Here is a 23,125-nt window from a genome sequence, read left to right as displayed (position 1 = left end):
GGAGAAGCGGATCCACTGGATTCCATAGGTGATCTCAAAAGCTGTTGGTTTTTAAGCTCACACCGCTGGCGTCAGGGGATTTCTAGAGCGGAGGCTAGGGAGCTACCATGCTTATCTCCAGCTTACTCCAAAGTCGTCTGGTCCAAATCAACTGCTGGAGTATACCGATGCGTGTACCTTGTGCGTGTGCGGGTGTTTTTTTCCCATTGCCAGGGAATGGATCCTGCTGCCCTCAAGGGAGCGCAGTCGTGACCCGTCGGAGCAAACGCCCCCAGCCCTTGAAATGACAAGAAAGAAGCGGCAAAGGATGCGAGATAGGAAGGCAGGACCCTTCTCTCCATTCCCGGGAGATCGGGGCTCTTGACTCGCGGCCAAGGCTTGGTGGAGGTGCCAGCGGGGGGCGGGGCGGACGGAGACAGATGCCTCTGGAGCGAGGGCGGGGCGGGCCGGTTGCTCCGTAACCGGGAGCCGAGCGGCCAAAGTTAGAGCTTCCCAGTTAGAAACTTTTTTCCCCTCTCAGTGCGCATGCCCAGGGGTGGGGAAGGAGAGGAGCGCGGGGGGGGGAGGCGGGAGAGAGGGGGTTGAAATAAGGAGGCGGCCGAGGGAAGGGATTCGTTCAGTCGGCGCTCGCCTGCTCCCAGGCGCCGTTTGCCTTCCGCCTTAGTCGACTCCGGCAGGACGAGAGGGGGACGCGGAGATTGCTCTCCAGCACCTGGTGCGCGCCTTCGCTCGCTGGCGTACCCCCTCCCTCGCCACCGACAAATCCCCACCCGAGCCCGACTCTGCCTCTGGCTAGCTGGAGAGCCGGCGGGTCGAGGGCCCAGCCCAGCAGGGGCAGCTCCATCTTGCCCGACTGGGAAGCCGCTGCAGTTTCGCCCAAGGAGGATCTTGTTCCATCCGCCGGCGGGGGAGCGGAGATCGGGATTAGGTAAATATCTAGATTTCCCTTGCCCTCCCCAACCAAACACTTTTCTCCGGCTGGGCGTCCCTTGTCCTCCTTTTCCTGTCGCTTCCAGCCAAAGGGGTTTGTGTCCTGTTGCGGAGATCGGGTAGCTCAGCTGGGCTGGCAGGTTCCTTCCATCCCCTACCCCCCCAAATTGCTCCTAGACGCCAGGATGGTCCGATCTTCCGGAGAGACACAGGGGACAATCTGCCTCTTTCGGCGCCAGCTGCAAAACGGCCCAACTAAGGCAGCTGTTCCAGCGGTTAGCAGGAGCCTCCCCCCTCATCCAAAATCAGGCAGTTCTTACGCCCCTTCTCCTGGGCAAAACTGGTCCTCCTGCATCCCAAGGTTGCAATCCTAAACATACTTAGTGGTGTAGAGTAAGCACCATTGCGTTTAGTGATGGGGGTTTGCACCTAAACTATCAGTGTGCACGGAAGTTTAGCCTAGGCAAAATCGGCAGTCAAACTTCCCATATTAGAGGCGACATGCTTATTAGGGGCGACGGAGTTTCGCTGAAGGCGATCTGGCTTGTGTATCTCAGTTAAAAGTGAGGCGCTCCGACTGGAGCGGTAAAGAGCCAGGAAGCGGTCCGAGTCCGGGCTCTCATCCTAAGCACGCTGCATCTCTACTAGTTCCTCCCATTGATTTCAGGAGAACTTAACAGACTTCCCAGGAAGTCTGGTTAGCCTGCCACTTTTTTTTTTGTAAGATCTCGATCCCTTAACGTGTTTCCTCAGAAACCAAGTCGGGAATTCGTCCTTCTAGGTTTACTCCTAGGGGTGCAGTGCCAATGCCCTTAAGGGGCGGACTACTGATTTTACCAAAGGCTGGCAGTAGTTCCACGAGCACCAGAAACCGATATTTTTGTTACAAGTCACAGCCCACCAAAGGCTCTATCAAAAATGTCTCTTCTCTGTGCATGAGTTTGGGAGGTATCTCCTTGCCTGGAAAAGGGAATGGTGGTGCCTTAAACACATAACATATTTGGAGCCCGTTCCCCTGAAATCAATGGGGCACACTTCCAAAAGCAATTTAGGCTTGGTGGGTGTGTTTCTGTGTATTTAGGGCTATCCAAGGCTGGGGAACATTTCGATCTCTTCCTTTTTGCTTGCTATTCAACCATATCCACAACTCGTTCGGATTGGGGCGCTGCTAAAGTGCCCCTTAGGCCTCCAGCTGGTATGTAGCCCCATCTTGGCCACATTGAGTCAGAAGTGTTGAGTCTACCGGGAGCTCGTTCCCCAGTCAGTGTGCACAAGATCTCAGCCTCATTTGAAAGTTCCCCATTAGATTGTCTTCAAGTAGGTTTGCCTCGAATTCCGATGTCAGAATCACGCTCAGTCCGCACCAGTGCCCTGCCCATATCAAGGGCGGTCACTTTCAAGCCTGGGCAAAAGGCTAACAGCCTGCACTTTGAAATGCAGTACGGGCTCTTGCAATCGACTGAACAAACGTGGCGTGTCGGAAGGCTTGCTGGAGTGAGGCGCGAGTTGCCGGTTGAACCGGGTTCTATTCTGAGCCCTCTCGGATGGGATCTGTCTCTTGAGGAATGACTTTATGGCCCTGGCTCGTACACAGATGCACACCTGCCCTGTCTTAAAACTTCATAGCCTTTCCGTTTTAAATGCGTTTAACCCTAACCCCATTGAAGAGAAAGAACTCCCATTCCTTTTGAATGAAACCCGGCGCAACTTCCACGTGTTTAATCAGCGGTGGCGCGTCGTAACCCGGAGAAACTTCGGGTGTTGATTTCGCTATTGCCCAAGGGATGGTTGCATGTAATTCACTCGGGGCCGCAAGGCCTGCAGGAGTTTCCGAGCCGGCTCTTCGATTTCCTTTAGACAAAATGTATTTCTCAAATCGGTTCTCATTGCCCGATCTAGGAGAGCCAATCTAATCCGAAGTACTCTCTATGTTGTGAATCCCAGTTGTTAAAATAACTAGGAGTACTTCGAATGAACTGGAGTTTTTCCTTTTTCTTCAATCGATCCACAGGCACGTCTCTTTTTACTCAGAACTGACAGTTTGTCTTGTATGTGTGGAGGTTTCAAGTGAGAAAAGGGGGGGGGAAAGGCGTCTTCTTTTGTGGAAATAATTCAGTATCTTTTCCGAACTGGTGTGTAAATAATAGAAATATCTATATTTGGCAGTAGGTGTCTGGAATAGATATAAATTCGCTTCTGAAATAGATATACATTCGCTTCCATCTCAATGACCTGAAATGATTCTTTGCAGCTAACGGGATCGATTGCCAGTGGCACTCAACTTCCAAGTAATGTGATAGAGGGGATGTTGTGTCAGCCTCTTTAGCCTAAGGCATTATCTAGCAACAATGTATGTTTTGGATCGGAGAACATCAGGACTGTTGAAAGGCTTTGGCATTCCCCACCCCACCCCCACCCCCACCCCCACCCCCCCCGGCGCGCCGTTATTCCTTTCCACGATTTGCTGATTATGCCTGTCGTTATTCGCTGCCCTAGCAGCAGAAATACTCTCCTTTACAGTAATTAACAAACCCACCAAGCGGATCTGGAGGCGTCCTGCTCTCTCGCGGGGCTCAGGATTACAGCTCAGTGGAAACGTCGTGGTTGCCAGGCGATGCACGCTTACTAGAGGGTGAACCCCATTTCAACACGGTGGGACTTCCCCCGAGTAAGCATGCGTAGACTTGGGGTGCTGGCACTCCTGAGAAAGGGACGCTGCGCTAAAGGCTGTCCATTTCACGGGCTGCCTCGTCGATTTCATCTTAATCCCCAAAGCGTGTTATATTCTGCTGCGTCCAGCTGGAGCTATTACGAAGTCGTAGTTACAGTCAGGGATTATTCGGGATGGGGGGGGGAAATACAGGATACCAGCGGTCCGATCCCAAACATGTTTAACTGAGGAGTAAGTCCAGATGTTTTAAAGATGGCAGCCTCTAGGTCGTGGTCTCTCTCGCAGCCCAGAGAGCTGTAGTGCGGCTAGCAGAGTACCGTAGCACTTAGGCATTTTTTTGTGGTCTTGTACACGATTGTACGCTCTCCCCCGCCCCAATCTTTTTATGACGAAGGACGGACTAGAAATGCTTCCAATACATAAACAACAATAAGAAATCCCGCTGAATAAATATTATTATTCTCATTATTCATAAGATAGCTCCATCACTTCACAGAGTGACAAGTAAAAAAACAAAACAAAAACAGAAGCAAACACAACAACTGGCCCTCATCAGCATTCACACAAGCGGGCAAAACAGCTTCAAGGCGTTGGTAGCGTCACGTGAGAAACGCTCCTGGCCTTCGAGGGGGCTGCCACTTCCTATGCGGATTCTAAAGTCCGTTGGGATCCGTAGGGATTGCTGCTTCGGGCGACAGCGGCTTCAGACCCCTAAACACGTCGAGAGACGCTGCCGCCTCCTGTGCTGAAGTCTTGCGGATAGAACCACCTCGAAATTCGCCTTGCTTAGGGTCGGGCTGTGTAGTTTATTCAGTGTGGAAATTTCCAGAATTTTCGTCAATCGAACCAAAACTAGTTTTTTGTTTTCGCTTCCAGGGACTCTTTTGCCTTCCTCTCCCCATTAGCAACCATCACAAGGATCCCTTCAGGATTTTAGTGCCGCGTTTATTTCCCATGTGTGTGTGTGTGTGTGTGTGAGTGAGTGAGTGAGTGAGTGAGTGAGAGAGAGAGGGAGGGAGGGAGGGAGAGAGAATCCACTGGAGCAGAATAGTTCTGCAGAGTGCAGCTACAGTCCCTTGACAGTAGGAGCTGTTGGGAAGGCTGTTGGGAACACTTGATCCCGGCAGATCTGCAGTGTTCGGAGGGGGGAAGGGTTGCTTTCCGGTGTGTGCAAACAACGGAGAGGGCGTCCTCGACGCTTGTCAGCACCGATTGCATGATAAACCGCGATGATGTTTTGTTTTTTTTAAAGAAAAATTAACGAAGTATTTTAGCCCGGCTCTGCGAGGCAAGGCGCAGGCCTGCTGGAGTCCTTCCAACCCTCATTAAGGGACGCAATTAACTCGTACACGCTCAATTAGAATCGTACATAACTCCGTTTGAGGAGATCCCTTTCGACCCTTTCCAGAAAGCGGAATGCTCCACTCGGCGGAAGAAGCCAACGGAGCCGCCCGCCCGCCCGTCCGACGGCCACGCCAATTCCCTTTTCCTGTTTTGTTTCCTAAACACAGGTAGAGGCCACGCTCGATTTCCTCCTGGGCTGCCCGCGGCAACGGAGAGAAAAAGCGGAGTGTCCCTTGGAAGTCCGTGCAGGCCGCTGAGCCTTGGGGCTTAAACGGAGTACCTTTCTCTAGCTCCGATAAGGCTACGGTCCCAGGCTCTGGGACTTGGAAGGAAATCCCTTTGAACTCAGGGGGATCGCCGCCTCCCCTCCCCCTATTTGTCTAAAACGACTTTGATATTTATATAGCGCCACGAGTGTTTTAGTGGGTGACATATGCAAAAGGCACACATCCCCCGCCCCGGGGAGCCTACAAACTAAAGGCAAACTGGCAGTTAAAGAGACGAAGTGACTGGTTAGCCAGCCAGATGGGCGACTAAGAAATCCAATAAATAAATAAATAAAATAGAAGTAAGGGGAAAGAACAGGACATTGCTAATATGAATCGTGTTAGAAAAAGAATGTGAAAACAAAAGATTATATATGTATATAATCTTGAAGAAAATCTTACAGACGTTTAATAGAACCCATCCTGAATTTTTGATGAATAGGATAGGTGCTTCCAAGTATTCATCCAAAATGCAGGGCTGGTTCCAATACAGTTGCAATCCTAAAGGCAGTGTACTCCTATACATATATTCCCAGAAATAAGTCCCATTAAGTTCAACAGTCAATGGTGACAAGACTGAAGCTTTTACTCAACATAATCCTGCCCTTAGGTCGCAGGGCTAGGAGGATTTGGAGCGGATGAGCATTTTTTAATTTTTCGTTTCATGTTAATAAAAAGGAACGGTGTCCAGGACACCGACAGAATCACAAACGGACTAGAGAACGATTTTAAAAAACCACCCAAATTAAATAGATGAGCTCCCCATCTCACCCCGAAGCGACACCTCGATAGTTATATATCCACTCAAACCGCGTTGAAACTCATTAGTGCTTCGGACAGCGGCCGTTAGTTTGCAACTCCTGTGGCATTTCTCTCTCTCAGCAATCGGGAGGTGAGCCTGTGTTTAACTGTTTTATTTATTTATTTATTTTAATGTTTATCATTCGAAAAGCCAGTAAGTTAATTTACTTCGGCCATTTCTGCATGTGGAACTAATTAGGCGGGGGGCAGCCCAACTCATTATTTATAAGTTCAGTGTTTCAACTGCAAATATTTTCTCCCTTCGCCCCCTTCAAAAAAAGAGACATGCCAGGCGCGTGGATAATTCAGACTGAAAACTTAAAAAACACACCACAAGATGGCCATAAAATTAAGGGGAATTTCATTGCAGCCCTAACACAAGAACGGCAGAGAGGCTTTGGCCAATAGGGAGACGCCGCCGCCGTGGAGCTGCTTAGTAAAAGGCGATGACCATTGCCATGTTCCATCCAGTTGAACCGCAGGGCTTGGGCTGAAGTGGATTTGCCTTCCCCAACGGCCGAAGTCTGCCTGAAGTGTGTCATTGACTGAACTGCTCTCATCGCACAAAGCGGTTAAACAGAGTGTGGGTTTGGAGCGGAAGGTGAGGGTGTACCGAACACCCGGGATTGAAAAGGCAGCTCATGATGTCGGCGGAACTTACTGCCACCTGAATTCCTTGCCATCTTCTATTTTTTGTGCTGTGGCAAGACCGCTGGTTTCAATTGACAGTTTACTTTCCAAGAAAACGTGTGCGTTGCTCGAATAAGCAACCCTCTGTTCCCTACTGCAGTCTTGCTGAAATTATATATCTATGTCTATATCGCCGTTTGATAAAGGTTGCTATTGGCTCCTGTACGGGATGAGCAGTGCAATCCTAACCATGCCTACTCAGAAGGACTGCAATGGGGCTTAGGCCCAGGTCGGTGACGTTAGGACAGGCAGCCTCTAAGATGCAAACCTGCGGCTTGAGTTTGAACACCACCGCGTCTGACTGTAAGGCTGCAGTCACCAGCTAGGAAGTAAGCCCCGACGACTGAACAAAGTAGGACTTGCTGGCGAGTCAACGCGAGAAATAGAATCGGGGCTGTAACGGGAACAGATGTTCTAAGTTGCCCCGATTCTAAGCTCCGCCTGGTCAGCCTTAAACTGAACAGATTGTTTGAGGTGAAGACCACTGCCCTTAGCAGCGGACAATCAATAATAATAATAATAATAATAATAATAATAATAATAATAATAATAATAATAATAATAATAATAATAATAATTTTGCTGCTGAAGCCGGCCCTATAATCCCAGAAAGGCTGTCCTGAAATTTTCCTCTGTAATACCTCTTCTTTCCTAGAGGCTCTGCCATCTTTTCAGCTTTCTTGACGCCCACAACCAAGTCATAGGCTCTGGAGATGTGGCACTGGGCGAAACAACAGCAGCATTCCAGACCGAGAGCGGCTGTTAAGTCTGATCACCTCCAGAGTGAACTAAGGCAGGGTTAGAAAGGGGAAGTCAAGGGCAGCCTTCGCTATCCGGGCGCCCTCCAGATGGGAGCTGTAGTCCAACATATCTGGAAGGCCCCAAGGGAGCGCGAAGGCTGGTTAAGGACCGAGGCTCCTAGCCCACCCCCAGGAGAGAGGGAGCCCATCTCCATACAGTTTCCTGCCTTGTAGGAGTGAGATCTAGGGTTAGAAGAGGGTGATGAGTCGATGGGAAACACCCCCAGCCTCAAATATAGGTAGGTGTAGATCAATGTAAACAAATGTATAATAAAATGTGACTAATTAAAATCAGTGATCAACTCTTCCAGCGCCTTTGCATCCATTGGCCTGACATGCTGGAAGGAGAACTCTTGTCTCACTGAACAACTGAGCGGCATTCTGCGTGGACCTTACCCCCCACTCCCCAAATACTTTCGCAAATCCAAGAGACTGGCTTAATTTACAAACGAAAGATGCAACATTCGGACAAGGTGTGGAATGGCCTCTAAGATAGGCCTCCCCCCCTCCCCCCCAACATCTTGTGGAGTTAAACCGGGGGGGGTTCTCTGTTCCTCGACGTGGTGGAACTTGACCCGGGCAAAAAGCAATGCCTGAGGCGGGTGGGTGGGAAGACTCCATTTCCAGATGTTTGCAGCACAGATGTTGCAGAACAGCTGTTGGTTAAATCAGGTTCAACTGGGCACTGACCCAGGCTAAACGCCGAATGTAGACAAGCCCCTTTTCCTTGGCAGTCGAAGCCCTCTTGGAAGCGAAGGGAGCGTGCCTAGGATCAAGGTGTGGATGGATTACAGCCTAACCTTTATAGCGCAAGATACATATCCCACCTTATTCAAGGCAGCGTTCCTTTTGTATCCTGGTCGTAGCATCTGTTTGGAAGTAAAATCCTACTGATTTCAAGGAGACTTACTACTACATACGTGTGCTTTGAGGCGAAGTCCAGATGGGATTTGATTTGGTTTACAACCTGTGATGAAATATTCCTAACGGGAGGTAAAGCGTTCCTATTTCAAAGGACTTACTTTCACTTTACGGGGGCGCTGCTGTAATTGGGTTGTGAGGAGACGCAATCCAATACAAATTTACCTGGGAGTCCCATTGAATCCAACGGGCTTACTTCAGAGTAGACACGTATTAGATTGCACCCTCAGGCTGCAATCCTTTACCCACTTACCTGGGAGTCAGCCTTATTGAACTCAACGGGGTTTACTTCAGAGTAGACAGGCCTAGGCTTCTGCTGTTGGACGCACTTACCCGGGAAAAAACGGGACTATTGCAAGCATAAGCTGGATTGCCGTGCAGGGGCTGCGATCCTAAGCCCACTTATTCAGCAGGAAGTCGCGACCCCCCCCCCCAATCTTAACTCTTCATTTCTTAAGTGTGGCTACTGGTGGGAGGCGATTCCACGGAAACCGACAAGACTGCCAGTCTTCTGAGTAAATTAGCCTTCAGATCGAGCTGTAAACGCGTTTACGACGGAGCAAAAGGTCTGTCAGTCACGGCTATTTAAAGCCAGGAGAACTTGGTCATTGTCCTCAGTGGGAGGCGACGAAGTTCTGCCTCCGTTGAAATCAATGGGGCTCGTTTCCCCATCATTATGTAGACTCGTAACCCACAAAAGAATGTGCCTCAATAGAATTTCTGTTTCGTCGTTGAAGCTGCCACAAGACTATTGGGGGGATTTTTACCACCGTAATTAGAAAGGCAGGCCCGTGGCCCCGTGCAGAAGGAACTTCATCCGCTGAAGTTCACTTTCCCCACGTTTGCCTTGAAACGTTTGCCTCCACTTTTGAACTTTTGCGTCCACGTTTGCCTTGATAAACAAAGGCTTTCGGCAAACCTAGCGGGGCGCCTGCCTCAGTAGGGGCTGCGTGAATGAAAAGAGAAATTAGGGTTTTTAGAAACTCAGGGCAGGTAAAGATCGCCAGTGAAGACGTGCAGGCCGATTCTAAACACGGATACGCATGCTCTGTCGCTGTGTTTGCGAGCGGGTCGAAGAGAGGGGCAGCCTTACTAAGGGCACAATCCAGCAAAGAAAAGGAACAGAATTAGGGTGCAGAGTGTTAACTGCACGTAGGTGGATCCTGCTTTTTACAACACTGGCCGTTGCAGGGCTACCTCGGAAGTTAGTTTCGCGTGAGTCCAGCGGCACTTACTCCTCAGGTAAGCGTGTCCCTACCTTTGCCGCCTGAGCGACGGCATGCATGCTTACTCCGAAGTAAGTTTTACTGTGTCCAAGAGGGTTGGGTGTTCCTCCTGAGAAAGTGAGTTAGGACTCCAGCCTCGGTTTATGTCTCTGTGTGGCAGGGCGGTTTTATTTTTGATCAGCCTGTTCGTCTTGGAGTAGCCGCTTCACTTTACCCAGAGAGTCCTGTCTCGCTATTTTTTTAAAATTATTATTATTATTTTAAACAGGACTCTGGTTTATTGCCATGGAGGGTGGAGGGAAAGTGGGAGCGCGGAGTGGCTGAGAACTCCCAGGCTCTTCTCATTTATTTTTTTTATTTTTTTAAATCTGATAAAGATCTGTTGACATGAAACAGCATTTAAAGGTGGAGGTGACACGGAAATAAAAGAAACAACTGGCTCTGTGCTAAGGAGGCAGAGCTGGTCTGGGGGGGGAGGCGGGGAGGAGGGGTAGGGTGTCACTGCAGACCTCCAGAGAATCTTTGGCTTTGAAGTCGTAAAAGGGTTTACCATACCCCCCCCCCCTCATCTCTGGCTCTTTCCTCGGTTGTAACAGAGGAAAAGTGTAACTTACAGATCTGGACGGGGGCCAGTAAACTTGTAGCCACCTGAATCCTCTACCCCCCCCCGCTTCGCAGCTCTCTTTGTTTTTAAGCTGAAACTGCTTCTAGCGAACTAAACCATTAGCACAATGGATGCTATTATGAATAATTCCTCCTCCCCCCCCCCGGTTTAAGGTTAGAGAATCGGTTAAGGCCACGTTTGGATCGATATGTGTAACTTAACATTTCAAGTTTTCTCCCTCTTCGCAAGCGCAAACGCGCGGGCACACAAACACACGATCGCCTCGGCGCGACGTTCTTGCGGGGCAAGATTGACCAGTCACAGACCCATCCAGAATCCGGGTAAACCGCAGTCCTTACATTTAAAACGATTTTTTTTAAAAAGGACCCAGGACGGAAAACTGAAGGGTATACGGTAAGCACGTTGACAACTGGAGATGACGATAAAAAGATGCACGGAAATCGGTATAAATGTTATTGTAGTCTTATGCCCTTTTTTAAAACCGGGAAGCAAGTCCTACTGTGTCCAGTGGGGCTTACGTCTAGGTAAGGATTTGCAGCCTTTATTCCTGGTAAAGGGGCTTTAGGATCAGTATTTATACCCGTGTTTAAATAAAACACTAGGACTCGACTGGGCTGTGAATGGGGTTGTACATATTTATACAAAGCCTACATGTCTCAGATTTCAGCAAGACTTGAGTATATGGCAAAAAGCTATAGTATGTCGCTCAGATTTCACCCCACCTTTCAGATTAAACGGCACTGAATATATCCTCCGCCATCAAGATTTCAAAGCAACCTCAGCAAGCCAGTTATACTGATCTACCATTTTAGGTTGTGATCCTAAAAACGCTTGCTGGAACTAAAGCTTCCAATTGAACTCTGCGCGGTTCTCTGCTCAGTGTGTGTGAACAGAGGCGAAGAGGCACAAGAGAAGCCCACCGGCTCCAACCAATGTTTTCGTTTTATACCTAACATACCTTGTTTTGATCCTCAGGACACCTGTTCGGAAGTTGTTCTGTTGATTTTCCAGGTCATGTAAATGGCATTTAGGGGATCAGTTGTTACCTGAAAAGAAGGGGTCGCCTTTCTTATGACAGCTGTTCAACTCTCTTTCGAAAGTGGGCGGGGCGCCCTAAAACAGAAGCAATTTCACCATGTTAACTGATTAAAAAAAGGATTGTGTGTGCTATATGGAGGGAAAGATCTGCCCTGTTTTTAAACACGGCAGCCTGGCTCTTAAACAGTTAACGGGGGGCGAGAAAAAAGGGGGCCAGGTTGCCGCAAATGTTTCAATCGACCACTATACCAAATTTATCCAATTAGAAATGGCAAATCTTGGCAACATGTCACCCTCGTTTGTTCTGGGTCAATGCGATGGAATTCCTCTAGTCTTCGAGCCTTTTTCTTTCCTTTTTTGAGGCTGATTTATGTAAAGTGGTGTGAAAGGTGGACTCGGGGCAGGTCTTGGGTGAGAAGATCCGAGCACACTGGGACCGCCAGACCAACAGCGCCCCGCCCTTTCATCTTCTTCCACCTAGGCAAGGTTCCATGTACCCTCTCCGCTTCACATCTCAGTCATCCCGCCCAGCTGCCTATTACCGTTCACACGTTTTCTCTTTGCGCCTATTTTGCAGCTGGTTGTTTTTGCTCCCTTTTCTGTCCTCCCGCCCCCCTCCAGCTCTGTCCCCTTGGGAAAAAAGGAAATTAAAAGCCAACTTGACAAAACAAACAGTTATGCTTTTTGATCGAGAGGCAACAAACTTCCCCTCCCCCTCGTTTCAGAACCATCCGTTTTATTTTATTTGTTTGCTCAGAGGAGCGTTCCAAAGAACTGGACACCTGAGAGCAAAGCATGGGCGTGTCATCACGACGTAAAACGCAGATTAGAAAGGGAACCGTCGAATGCTAAATCGAGGCAAACGCACTCTCTGCCTGTAACAACCCTGCGCGCACCCGTCGTATGTACACAGCGCGATCCAAATATGTTTATTCAGATGTAAATGATCATAGGCTCTCAGCCTCTAGTCCGCACTGACTTTCGTGACATTTATCCGTGATCAAGGGGGGGGGCAATCTGAATTAATTAATAGCTGCGCGTTGACGGAGAATAAGTAGCAAGGTCTAAACCTCAACATGTGAAACGATCGTAAATAAGAACCAGGCCATATATAAACACGGCTTCTAACATATTTTGGGACTGTTTTGTTTCCCCAGCCGTAGCGAGTGCAGACACTCCCGCCCTCTCCGTCCAGCAGTCCTCTCTGAACTATGTTTATGACTGCAGCCTTCAGCACGTGCTTTTAACCCTTTTCACAGAAATCGGTAGGACCTTAGACGTGTTTAATCTTCTCTGGATCAGGTTCCAGATACTTGAGTATCAATGTTCCAGCAAGACTAGTTAAAGAGGCGCAGTGCCCCGGATGGAATTCTGACCCGTCAGAGCTTTTGCCTTGCTTACAGTCATAGCATTAGGAAACCTTTCCTGTGAATTTATGCTGATAGAGTCGCCGCGAGGGGCATTGGCGCCTATAAACAGCTCACCGGCGTGTCATTCAGATCGATGACATTTTTACCATTGACATCAGCGGCGCACATCCTGATCTGCATTAAAGCTCCTTTCGGATAAACTGAGGAGGCAGAGCGTGTGCAGGTTTCCTTTCGTGTTTTAGGACTGTGATTCCCCCTCTCCAAAAAACCCTTCCTTTCTTTGCTAGAGAGATGTAGTTGAAAACCGCCGCCGTGGCTTGCGACCCCCTACACCTTCGATTGATATCAGCACTGCCTGATCCCCCAAACAAGCGAGACGCTTGGATCTTTCTCCTCACTTTACACGAGGGACACGATCGCTAGATGGCTCTTCTTAATTTACTATTTACTATTGTCTACGTCTGCAGCCCTTAATTTACTATTACTATGGGACTAAGGCTGCTATCTTATGCACACTTACCGGGAAGTACGTACGTCCCTTCCAAGTACAATGGGGCTTACTTCCGCCTGGACATGCATAGGATTGTGCTGTAACTATCCTATTACCTGGCTGGCTGGTTCTTCCTATTCACTCCTAAGGACTGGCGTGTGAGAAATGGCAAGCAGGGGTGGGGGTTTTTTTCTTTAACAGTAAATCCTTTCTGACGTAGACAGTGCGGGCAGAGTCGTCCGCTGAAATTGACAAGGCGAGGGGGGGCTCCTCCGCCGACGCAGGGCTTTGAAGTCAGCTAAATTCAATCCTTGTACTCTGCTTTCCGAAGCAAATTGGAGGTCAAAGTTGAAGCGGGGAGGGAGGAGGGCAGAGAGAAGATGCAGTGAACTCGCTTCTGAGGAGGCAGCTCGCAAAGCGGGAAATTTCTGGCCCGGGTGAAGCCAAACCCGTACCCAGGCTTTTCCCGTGTTCTCGCGAGCAGCGACCCGGATTTGGGGCTGCCATTGGCCTCCAGACTATCCTGGCATGTCAAATAATTGGGGCGGGTCGAGGGGGCTTGAGGGATTTGCCCTGCTGGGTAACGCCCATTGGTTCCCTCTAAAGGTCTGAGGGCCAATGGGAACAGCCTATGTGTTGCTATGGCCTGTCTAGGTAGGCAATAAGTAACACGAACAAAAGCGAGTTCTGTGGAGCCCCAGCGGGATCAAGCAATAAGACTTCCTTCTCTTTCCGCTATGTAGATGGGTGCCCTTGAGAAGTTGAGTCATCTCCTGTTAAATTACATGGGAGAAAACGGGGGGTCATGCGGAGAGTAGCAAAACTTCTTTTGTCAAGAAATTTGAGGCAAGGCTAGGTCCCCTGAGTGCTTTCTCTTATATATAAGTGAATGCCTGCCAATTATCCCTGTGGCAACACCATAAAGCACTTGGGGATACCGTTGCAGTACTCCCAAAATCTCGTCTTTCGCTCTCTCGTCCCCATGGGTAGCAGAGGCTTTTCAGAGAAAGGGCCTTACGCCCATCGTAGTACATTCAGTAGGAACTTGAAAAACACGGGGTGGTTTGTGAGATGGCGCCAGAGTCAACAGTTCTATTGGTTTTCTACAAAGGATCCCACCCTTGCGGTTCATTGCCAATTGTTGACTTCTTCCTCATACTCCTTTAGTTTCTGCCCCTCCTTACATTCTATACAAGACTGTCATTAATGTACAGTGCTTTGCATGCTTCTTGAACTCCCTTAAATTAAGGGTTCTATTTGATGCAATAATATAAATCCTTTATGTTACTTTCAAGTGTTCAAAGCACTTCACATGCGCTGTCTAGTTGTAATCCTTACAGTAAATTTTGCTGCAGATTAGGGGTGGTGGTGGATGAGTCTTACTTATGGCTGCCTAGTGATATCATGGTTGAAGTGAGACTTGAACTAGGGACTTCCTGATTAGGGACGGGGGAAATCTGATTCAGTTTGCATTGAAAGATGTGAATACCAAATTTGCACTTTCTGAAATAATAAGCAAAAGGTGCACAGCTATCCTTTGAAATTCGCACTTCTCTGAATTTTGCAATGCAGTTCTCAAGCCAAGTAATGTGTGAAAAATGTATATACTAGGGCAAAATGTGCATAAAATGCATAAACTGAAAATAACACACAAAGGCATTATATTGGGGAAAATGTCTTTGTTAAATGTGTATAATGGGCAAAAATTGTATTAAAATATGTGTATTAGAAATTCACACTATAATGTGGATTAAGTTTCACGAGGGCCCTTTTTTAATAAAAAGTATGGAAAGGTGAACTGAATTAAAGATTGGAAAAATGAGAAACAGATGTTAACCGATTGGCCCATCTCTTTTCCTGATTCACAGCTTGATTTACACCGTTCAGTAATCAGGTGTTTGTGCTTTTCTTCTTTTCTCCTTCTCTTGCAGGCACTTCCCTTCTCTCCCAGGCTTCTCTGCTATCATGGGTAGTAAGACTTTGCCAGCCCCAGTGCCCATTCACCCCTCCCTCCAACTCACCAACTATTCCTTCTTGCAAGCCTTCAATGGCCTGCCTGCAGTGCCTTCGGAGCACCTGCCCAACCTCTACGGTTTCAGTGCCCTCCACGCTGTTCATCTTCACCAGTGGACACTGGGCTATCCAGCCATGCATTTGCCCCGTTCATCTTTCTCCAAAGTACCTGGTGTGACCAGCCTGGTGGATGCCAGATTTCAGTTACCCGCCTTCCCTCTCTTCCCACACGTCATCCATCCCAAGCATGAAGCTACAAATGTTCCACTCAAAGCCAAGCCCAGATTTGATTTTGCTAATCTTGCTGTGGCAGCCACGCAAGAGGACCCCTCGAAACTGGGACAGATCGACAGCCAAGGCTCCCCTCCAGGCCTGGGCTCATTGCTTGAGGTAACCAAGCTTTCACCCGAGAAGAAACCCACCCGTGGGAGGTTACCTTCCAAAACCAAGAAGGAATTTGTGTGCAAATTCTGTGGCAGACACTTCACCAAGTCATACAACCTTTTGATTCACGAAAGAACCCATACAGATGAAAGGCCTTACACATGTGACATTTGCCACAAGGCCTTCAGAAGACAAGATCACCTGAGGGATCACAGGTATGCCCATGAAGAAACCCATCTTAATTATAAATACAGTGTATATTCCAATAAATTTGCAATAATATGTCTTGGATAACTGTTATCACAGACAAACAATATGGTGCTATATCAGTGAAAGATGACCCCTTTTACCTGAGGTAACTTTTGTATATGCTTAGCAGTGGTTCTTGTTGTCATTTTAGAGCTGGAAAATCCAAAGACTCTTCCTGGGTGAAAGCTAAGATAACTAAAAGATCTGTCACGTGATGTAGTCCATCCTCTGCTGCAAGGGTGGGGGACTTTTTTCAGCTTGACGGCTGCATTCCCCTTTGGGCAGCATTCCAGGTGCCACATACTAGTGGTGGATGAGGCCAGAGGCAAGAGTGGGAGGAATAATAAATGCAAATTTTCCTTTGTGCAATTGCCTAGATTCTACATGCACTCATGTACCTCTCTCTAGTCCTCATCCAGTCACCTAAGAGACGTTATCACAATTCGAGGACACATTTCAGCCAGGCAAAATACGCAAGAAGGGTGCAACGCAGGGCTGGTGATGAGTTTGTCCTGGGAAGACTCATGAGGACCAGGTTGAGGGGCCTGGAAGGCTGCATTCAGCTCCTGAGTTTGAGGGTCTCCTCACCTGCTCTACTGTTGTATCTTATTTTCTACTGCCATGCGCAAGCTGGCAATGATCTTTGTGAAGGGTCTTCCACTCTCACAACATTCTTTCACTAAAGTTCACCCACATCAGGGATGTAGAACTGAAGTGAGCTGTAAAGATAGCAATCTCCATTGAGCCAGATGTCCAGGGGCTGCATCCACAATTTCCCACTGAAAAGATCACTTCTGCCTCATTGTGGTGAAAAAATATCAATTCCCCAACCTCCTTTCTCTGGTTCGCCTCACCCTGTGCAGCAAATGTTTCATTTCCAGGAGCAGATCCCAGGTGGGGGAAACACTATCAGGGATGGAGGAAGAGAAAGCATCAGAAGAGGGTCCGTTGCAGAAATCATTCTTGGTGATTGTCTTGCCTCCCAGGTGTGAGCATCCCTGGTGCAGGTTACAATCTGATGCACACTTACCTGAGAGTAAACCTCATGTAAGCTCAATGGACTTGCTTCTCGGTAGATATATCTAGGTTTGCACTGTTAAATGTCAGACTAGGGTTGTTTCAACAGTGGATCATGTGGATAAGCATGCCAGTCTGACATTTGTGGCTCTCTTGCACTTGAATAAATGATTGAATGGTTTGGAGCAGGGGTAGGTGACATGGTGCCCTCTGGATGTTGTTAGACTCCATCTCCCATCAGCCCCAGCCAACATGGCCCATGGTCAGGAAAGATGGGGATTGTAGTGCAACTACATCTGGAGGGCACCACGTTGGCTATTCCTGGTGTAGAGTGTGGTGGGGTGCCAGGGGAGATGCTAAGGCACTTGATAGGCCCCAGGACCTTATATCCGATACCCTTGACTTAAGTCCTATTTGGCCACCGTCTCCTCAAGTGACCATGCAATCAGGGCTCTAAAATGTGTAGGGTGCAGACATTCATAGAGCAGGCCCCCTGCTTCATATGTACTCCAATGCATGGTGGGCAGGGGTGGCAGGGGATACAATAAGTGGCTGAGTGGAGCAGGGCCAGCAAGCACTGTCCCACTCTTCCCTTCATGGGATGGTAACTGCATGGAGGGACAATGGGTTTCTGCATATAGGCCCTGAAGAGGCAAAACTGACAAAGGTTGATATAAATGCTTAGGAAATGAGGAAGGGCTTCTTACTGAGTCAGACCAATGGTATCTGCCATCTATGGTTGGCAGTGGTTTCTCCAAGCACTCCTACTTATGATCCTTCTAACATGCAGAGATGTAGAGGACTGAATCTCAATCATCACGATCTGCTTTTCCACTGTGTTATGGCCCCAGCCATTTCTATGACGATACTAGACAAAATGTGCTTGCATTTAAACTTTTCACGTATGACCAGCTCACTTGGCTTCTAAGGCAGCTCTACCCACAACCTAGGAAAAATATTTCAGTTGAAACTCCTTTCAATCCAGTCCTGAGCACCTGGAAACAAGTCCCACTGAGTTCAAGGAGATTGTGGTGGCAATTTGTGGGGAAGGGCCGTAGCTCAGAGGTAGAGCATCTGCCTTGCATGCAGAAGGTCCCAGGTTCAATCGCTGACATCCCAGGTAGGGCTAGGAGGGACTCTTGCCTGAAACTCTGGAGAGCTAGGTAGACTAGTGGCCTGATTCAGTATAAGGCAGCTCCCTATGGTTCCCCCAGCCCTATCCTGGGTCCCATGCCATCTGAGGGGGCAGAGTTCCTGATGAAAACAAGGGATTTACTGGATTACAGTCTTAGTCCTATTCAGTAGCATAGGACTAAGAAAGAAAGAAGCTTAAATACAGATAGACTGATATAGCTACACTGTGGATCGGGGCTTTTATATGTTTAGAATTCTCTGTGTTGTATATGGAATGCTTTTTCCTCCATTTTTGCCAGGTGAGCATGCTGTTTAGGACAGCTCCTATCCACCCAGCCCATGTATACTGTTTGCATAAAACCCACCAAAGGCATTGAGAGGTAACAGCCGAATGCCCAGGCTAGACTCAGTCCTTGATCACTAAGACTGCAATCTACATGCTTAACCTGGGAGCATGCAACAAATTTAAACTGGTTTCATATTGTTGTATCTCTCAACCAAGGAGATATAGAAACTGTGGGGGCATCTAAGAGAGAAATTCTCTGCCACAGGGGTGTTCCTGTGTACCTAAAAAAAATGGGGGGGTAGGCCCACAGCAAAAGGTTTGTGTATGCTAATTTATACATATATATGCAAATTTAGGTCACTGAGTAAACTGAGATGGCTGGTGAATGGAGTCTCATGAGATCTGTACTATGTAGCAGCCCTGGAAGCAATGTCTAAAAGAAGGGAGGGAAAAGGCAGGAGATCTGGGACCCCAGTGCAAAAGAGCCAGGCCCTGGGCTCCTCAGTCTCCCCTAACAATGTACCTCTCAGCACCCTAACAGGATTAGTTAATTAATTAATTCTCATAGAACCATCTCTGTCACTTGAGGCTCAGGTAGCCTCGGTGGCACGGAGTGCCTTCTACCAACTTCGGTTGGTGGCCCAACTACGTCCCTATCTCGACAGGGATAACCTGGCATCAGTTGTCCACGCTCTGGTAACCTCCAAATTAGATTACTGCAATGCACTCTACGTGGGGCTGCCTTTGAAGACGGTTTGGAAACTGCAGCTTGTGCAAAATGCAGCGGCCAGATTGGTAACAGGGACCAGACGGTTCCAACATATAAAACCGATTCTGGCCCGCTTGCATTGGCTTGCTGTATGTTTCTGAGCTCAGTTCAAGGTGCTGGTTTTGACCTATAAAGCCTTACACAGCCTGGGACCACAATACCTGATGGAACGCATCTCCTGATACGAACCCACCCGTACACTACGGTCAAGATCAAAGGTCCTCCTCCGGGTGCTTACTCCAAGGGAAGCTCGGAGGGTGGTAACGAGAGGGCCTTCTCAGTGGTGGCCCCCAAATTATGGAATGATTCTAGTGACGAGGTGCACTTGGCGCCAACACTGTTATCTTTTCGGCGCCAGGTCAAGCCTTTCCTCTTCTCCCAGGCATTTTAGCATGTGTTTTAAATTGTTTTTATATTGTTTTAAATTTTAAAATTGTCTTTTAAATTGTTTTTAAAATATGTGTTTTAAATTGTATATTTGCTTTAATGTTTTTGGTTGCTGTAAACCTCCCAGAGAGCTTCGGCTATGGGGCGGTATACAAATGCAATAAATAAATAAATTAGATTTATATCCTGCCCTTCCTCCTAGTAGGAGCCCAGGGCAGCACATTATAATTATAATCCCCACAGTTCTTTTGAAGAAGCCATTGTTATGTAAATTTGTATAAATGAGCAGAGATCGTCAGGGACTGAGATGCTTGTGTGCCAGTGTGTGCGTTTACATAAGTGGCAGGCTTTTACCCTGCATTAGCATCACTGAGATTTAAGATTTAGTAAAATAAGAAAAGCTACTTTATTTATAGAAATACATAGTAGATAGCAAAGGTATACCTAGTTCTACCTTACTAACTAAGTTGGAGGTGCAATGCCCAGATGTGGGTATTGCCATCATGGCTCAGGACAGAGAGCAAAGACAAAGGTGTCTCCTCTCTCTTGGACAGTGGAAGAAGAGAAGAAGACAAGGGTGGGAGGAGGAGGGGCAGGTAAGCTTCCCTAGAGACGTATCAGTCTAGCGAGGAAAGGAAGTCAGTCAGAGCATCACAGGTAAAGGTAGTCAAGCCTAGCCATCTGGAGGACCCTAACTCTATCTCCCTTCTGGAACATAAACAAAAACAAAAACAAAACAGGAGTTGCTCTTGCCTCACTTCCAACAGCAGTGACAGTTAAACTGGTTTCAAACCAGTTTAAATGCGCAGTGGAAATATTTTCCAAGGTACCAAACTAGATGCATGGGAAGTTCTTGTTTTGAACAAGCCCTCTTTCCCCACAAGGGATGCCATTCATTCTAGTGTCAGTGTTTCAGGGCTTTTGCAACAGTCGGTTCTCTTCTCTTTTATTGCTGATAATTATTGTAAGCAGGGAAGCCTAAATGAACTTCTTAGGAACTTAAAAAAAACCCAAACACCACCCAAAAATAGATCCCATAGGACTTAAGACTTAGTTACTTAATTTATAGACTGCCCTACCACAGAAGCTCAGTAACAATGCATTTAGTTAAGATGAACTGTAAGTTTACAATGATTCTCATCTTACAAATGGGAAGTGACAAATGCTTGTATGTTTTCTGCTACAGGGCTAATAGCAGCTTTGGAGGGAGTGGTTATTTTAAATGCGGGCGGGGAGCCAAACCCTTTTCTCTCAGCACTGCTGCTCTGATAAAATTTGGAAGTCTGGCTTTAGATAAAAATAAGAGTATCGGGAGATCTGATCAAAGACTTCCCAAATCAACATATAGTTCCAGTTTATGTGCTTTTAGGGTTTAATCATAGGAGCACATTTCTTTGAGAGTAAGCCCCACTTAAACACAATAGGACTTTCTTGGGCTAAACACGGGATTTACTTCCCAAGTCTATGGAAATCAATGTGAGTTGCATGCATTTAACTGTGGATTGAAGCTGAGCATTCCAGTCCAATTATCTCGTTTGGGCATGGGAGCTCTGATTGTGTTGGTTCCCATTCAGTTAAATGGAGGAGATGTCTCCAAACATACTCCTTTTGCACATGGAGTGCAACTCCATGTACTGAATTCTCCATGCATACACAGAAGCACACAGTGGGGTCAAAGTGGATTTTCTATATCCATAGTGTGGCCATTAGATTTTTATTCAGTATATCAATGCCTCTGTTTGACAAATTTTCACCAAAACTTCAGTTCCCATCTTTAAGTTCTACTAAGCTAAAACAAATGTATTTTGCTCGCCTGATCACATTTAAAATCTCTCTTATCTTCTCTCCCCAGATATATTCACTCTAAAGAAAAGCCCTTTAAGTGCCAAGAATGTGGAAAAGGATTTTGCCAATCCAGGACTCTTGCTGTTCACAAGACACTTCACACACAAGTAAAGGAACTTAAACCTTCCAAAATGAAATGCTAAAGCTTCTAGCCTCCATAAACTTAATCCCCCCCAATTCTAAAATTTAGACCAAATTCTTGACAGAGACAATGTGGAGCACTGAACACTATTAATTTAATATTTGTTTTAAAAAGAAAAAAACACAAACCCTCTCTGCACACAAATACAGCCAGCCTTTCCAAACCCTGGGTGCTTCTGAGTTCCACAAAGGAGTGTAAATCTTGCATGACTTTGCTAAACTTTACGTCAAAAGGTGGTGCTCAAGTATTGGCGAGCAATTTTTATTGTTAAGAGGCAAACAACACCAAAAGTAACGTCCTGAAGTTTTGCTTTTTAAGAAAAGTTATCCTTTTTGTGTGCTTGTGTGTGACTGTTTAAAAGGCTTATAATTCATAATACTTCAGAAGACAAAATCTAGAAGATTTTTAGAAGAAACTGGCTTCGCATTTTAGGGACTGCTGAGAGGAGAAGGAAGACCACTGATAAACTCTGCTTGAAAAGAGGCAACATTCTAAATGACCCTCTCACGTAATGGATCCTGCTGTCCTCTCCAGATTTTAACACCCAAGTTTTCAATCAGTGGGTCTCCTTTCTGCACACTTTGGCAAGCATCCTGGGGTTTCTGTTTGTTTGTGGTCTAGTGCCTTGGGAGTGGTTTGTAATGTGTGGATTTGTTGAAACAAAACAAAACAAACACCCCAAGGGGGAAGGTTAACAACAATAAATCAAAGTGACTGCTGTGTGCCCAGTGTGGTCTTAGTGGTACTTTCAAGTTAGCATGTGTCCAGATGGGGAGTGAATGGAATTGAGGTGGTGGGGGGGAGGGGGTGTTTGACAAATCTCAACCTGAGAGTTTTATCCAAAGTTGTCTTTTTTTCCTTACCAGTGTAAAAAATAATAATGAGACATTGCAATATGTTTTTGGTTAAAGTTATTGCTATTTGGCACTTTATGCTGATGCTTGATAAAGAACATTTATCACTGGATTTATTTGTGTGTGGGTGGGTGGGTTTTTTTAATTAAAATAAATTGGTATTTTACAGGCAAACGTTGTTGGGTAACATTTTCACTGCCCTTGCTAAACATGCTTTAAGAATGCATGCATTTTCTGTTACACCGCTATTATCTGGAATTGTTTTGTGGAAACTGAAACAGTTAATGACCTTAATTATGAGTACAGCTTTCATTTCATACTAAATGTGGTCTGACTTTAACAGGTAAAGGCTGCAATGTTATATATACCCAGTAAGTCCCACTGAACTCAGTGGGACACACTTTAGAATAGACATATATAGGATTGCAGCCTGAGATCCTATAGTATATATACATACAGTAAAATATACATACTTGGAGGTTTTGATGAACGCAGGGGATTTTATGCATGGGATAAAGCGCAAACATGCATAGGATTGGGCTGCAAAATACATATTGTGGGATGAATCTGGGACAATATACAGTAGTATTGCAATGAGGTGCTATTTGAAGTTTTCTGTAGGAAATGAGATTAAAAAATCCTTCATAATCACTGAAATAACACAGAACTAAAATGATGTAAGAAACAACACTATCATCAATAAATAAGGGCTAGGTTCCTTAAATGATTAAGAAGTGCCCTTAGGTGGAAATGTGGGGTACATATTTTCTGAAATAAAAATACATATCAATTAGAAATTTGCCAGTATTTTCAGCTGTACCAAAATGTCTTATTCCGTAGTTGCCTATGGCACAGAAGTAAGTGATTCTAGGG

At 46.8% G+C, this 23,125-nt stretch overlaps 1 protein-coding gene across 2 annotated transcripts; it reads left to right on the top strand.

Moving 5' to 3' along the window:
- The first annotated feature begins 628 nt into the window (after positions 1–628).
- On the top strand, positions 629–22,398 carry OSR1 (odd-skipped related transcription factor 1). 2 transcript variants are annotated; one of them, XM_061626210.1, is made up of 3 exons: positions 629–928; positions 15,104–15,784; positions 21,264–22,398. In XM_061626210.1, exons 2-3 carry the CDS (start codon positions 15,138–15,140, stop codon positions 21,397–21,399), a joined length of 783 nt encoding a protein of 260 aa, XP_061482194.1. In that variant the 5' UTR covers positions 629–928; positions 15,104–15,137; the 3' UTR covers positions 21,400–22,398. The 2 variants fall into 2 exon arrangements, with proteins under 2 accessions (XP_061482194.1, XP_061482193.1); XM_061626209.1 differs by lacking the exon at positions 629–928 and adding an exon at positions 9,065–9,665.
- Positions 22,399–23,125: the final 727 nt, after the last annotated feature.

This window comes from Rhineura floridana, chromosome 4 (genome assembly GCF_030035675.1).
Source record: "Rhineura floridana isolate rRhiFlo1 chromosome 4, rRhiFlo1.hap2, whole genome shotgun sequence".
Classification (NCBI taxonomy): domain Eukaryota; kingdom Metazoa; phylum Chordata; class Lepidosauria; order Squamata; family Rhineuridae; genus Rhineura; species Rhineura floridana.
This window is presented reverse-complemented; position numbering and strand designations above follow the sequence as displayed.

Bases quoted from the DNA above. Each gene is read 5' to 3' on its own strand.
- OSR1 (XM_061626210.1), top strand. From the start codon at position 15,138: ATGGGTAGTAAGACTTTGCCAGCCCCAGTGCCCATTCACCCCTCCCTC. The intron at 15,785-21,263 runs GTATGCCCATGA...TTCTCTCCCCAG, and splicing joins GATCACCTGAGGGATCACAG to ATATATTCACTCTAAAGAAA.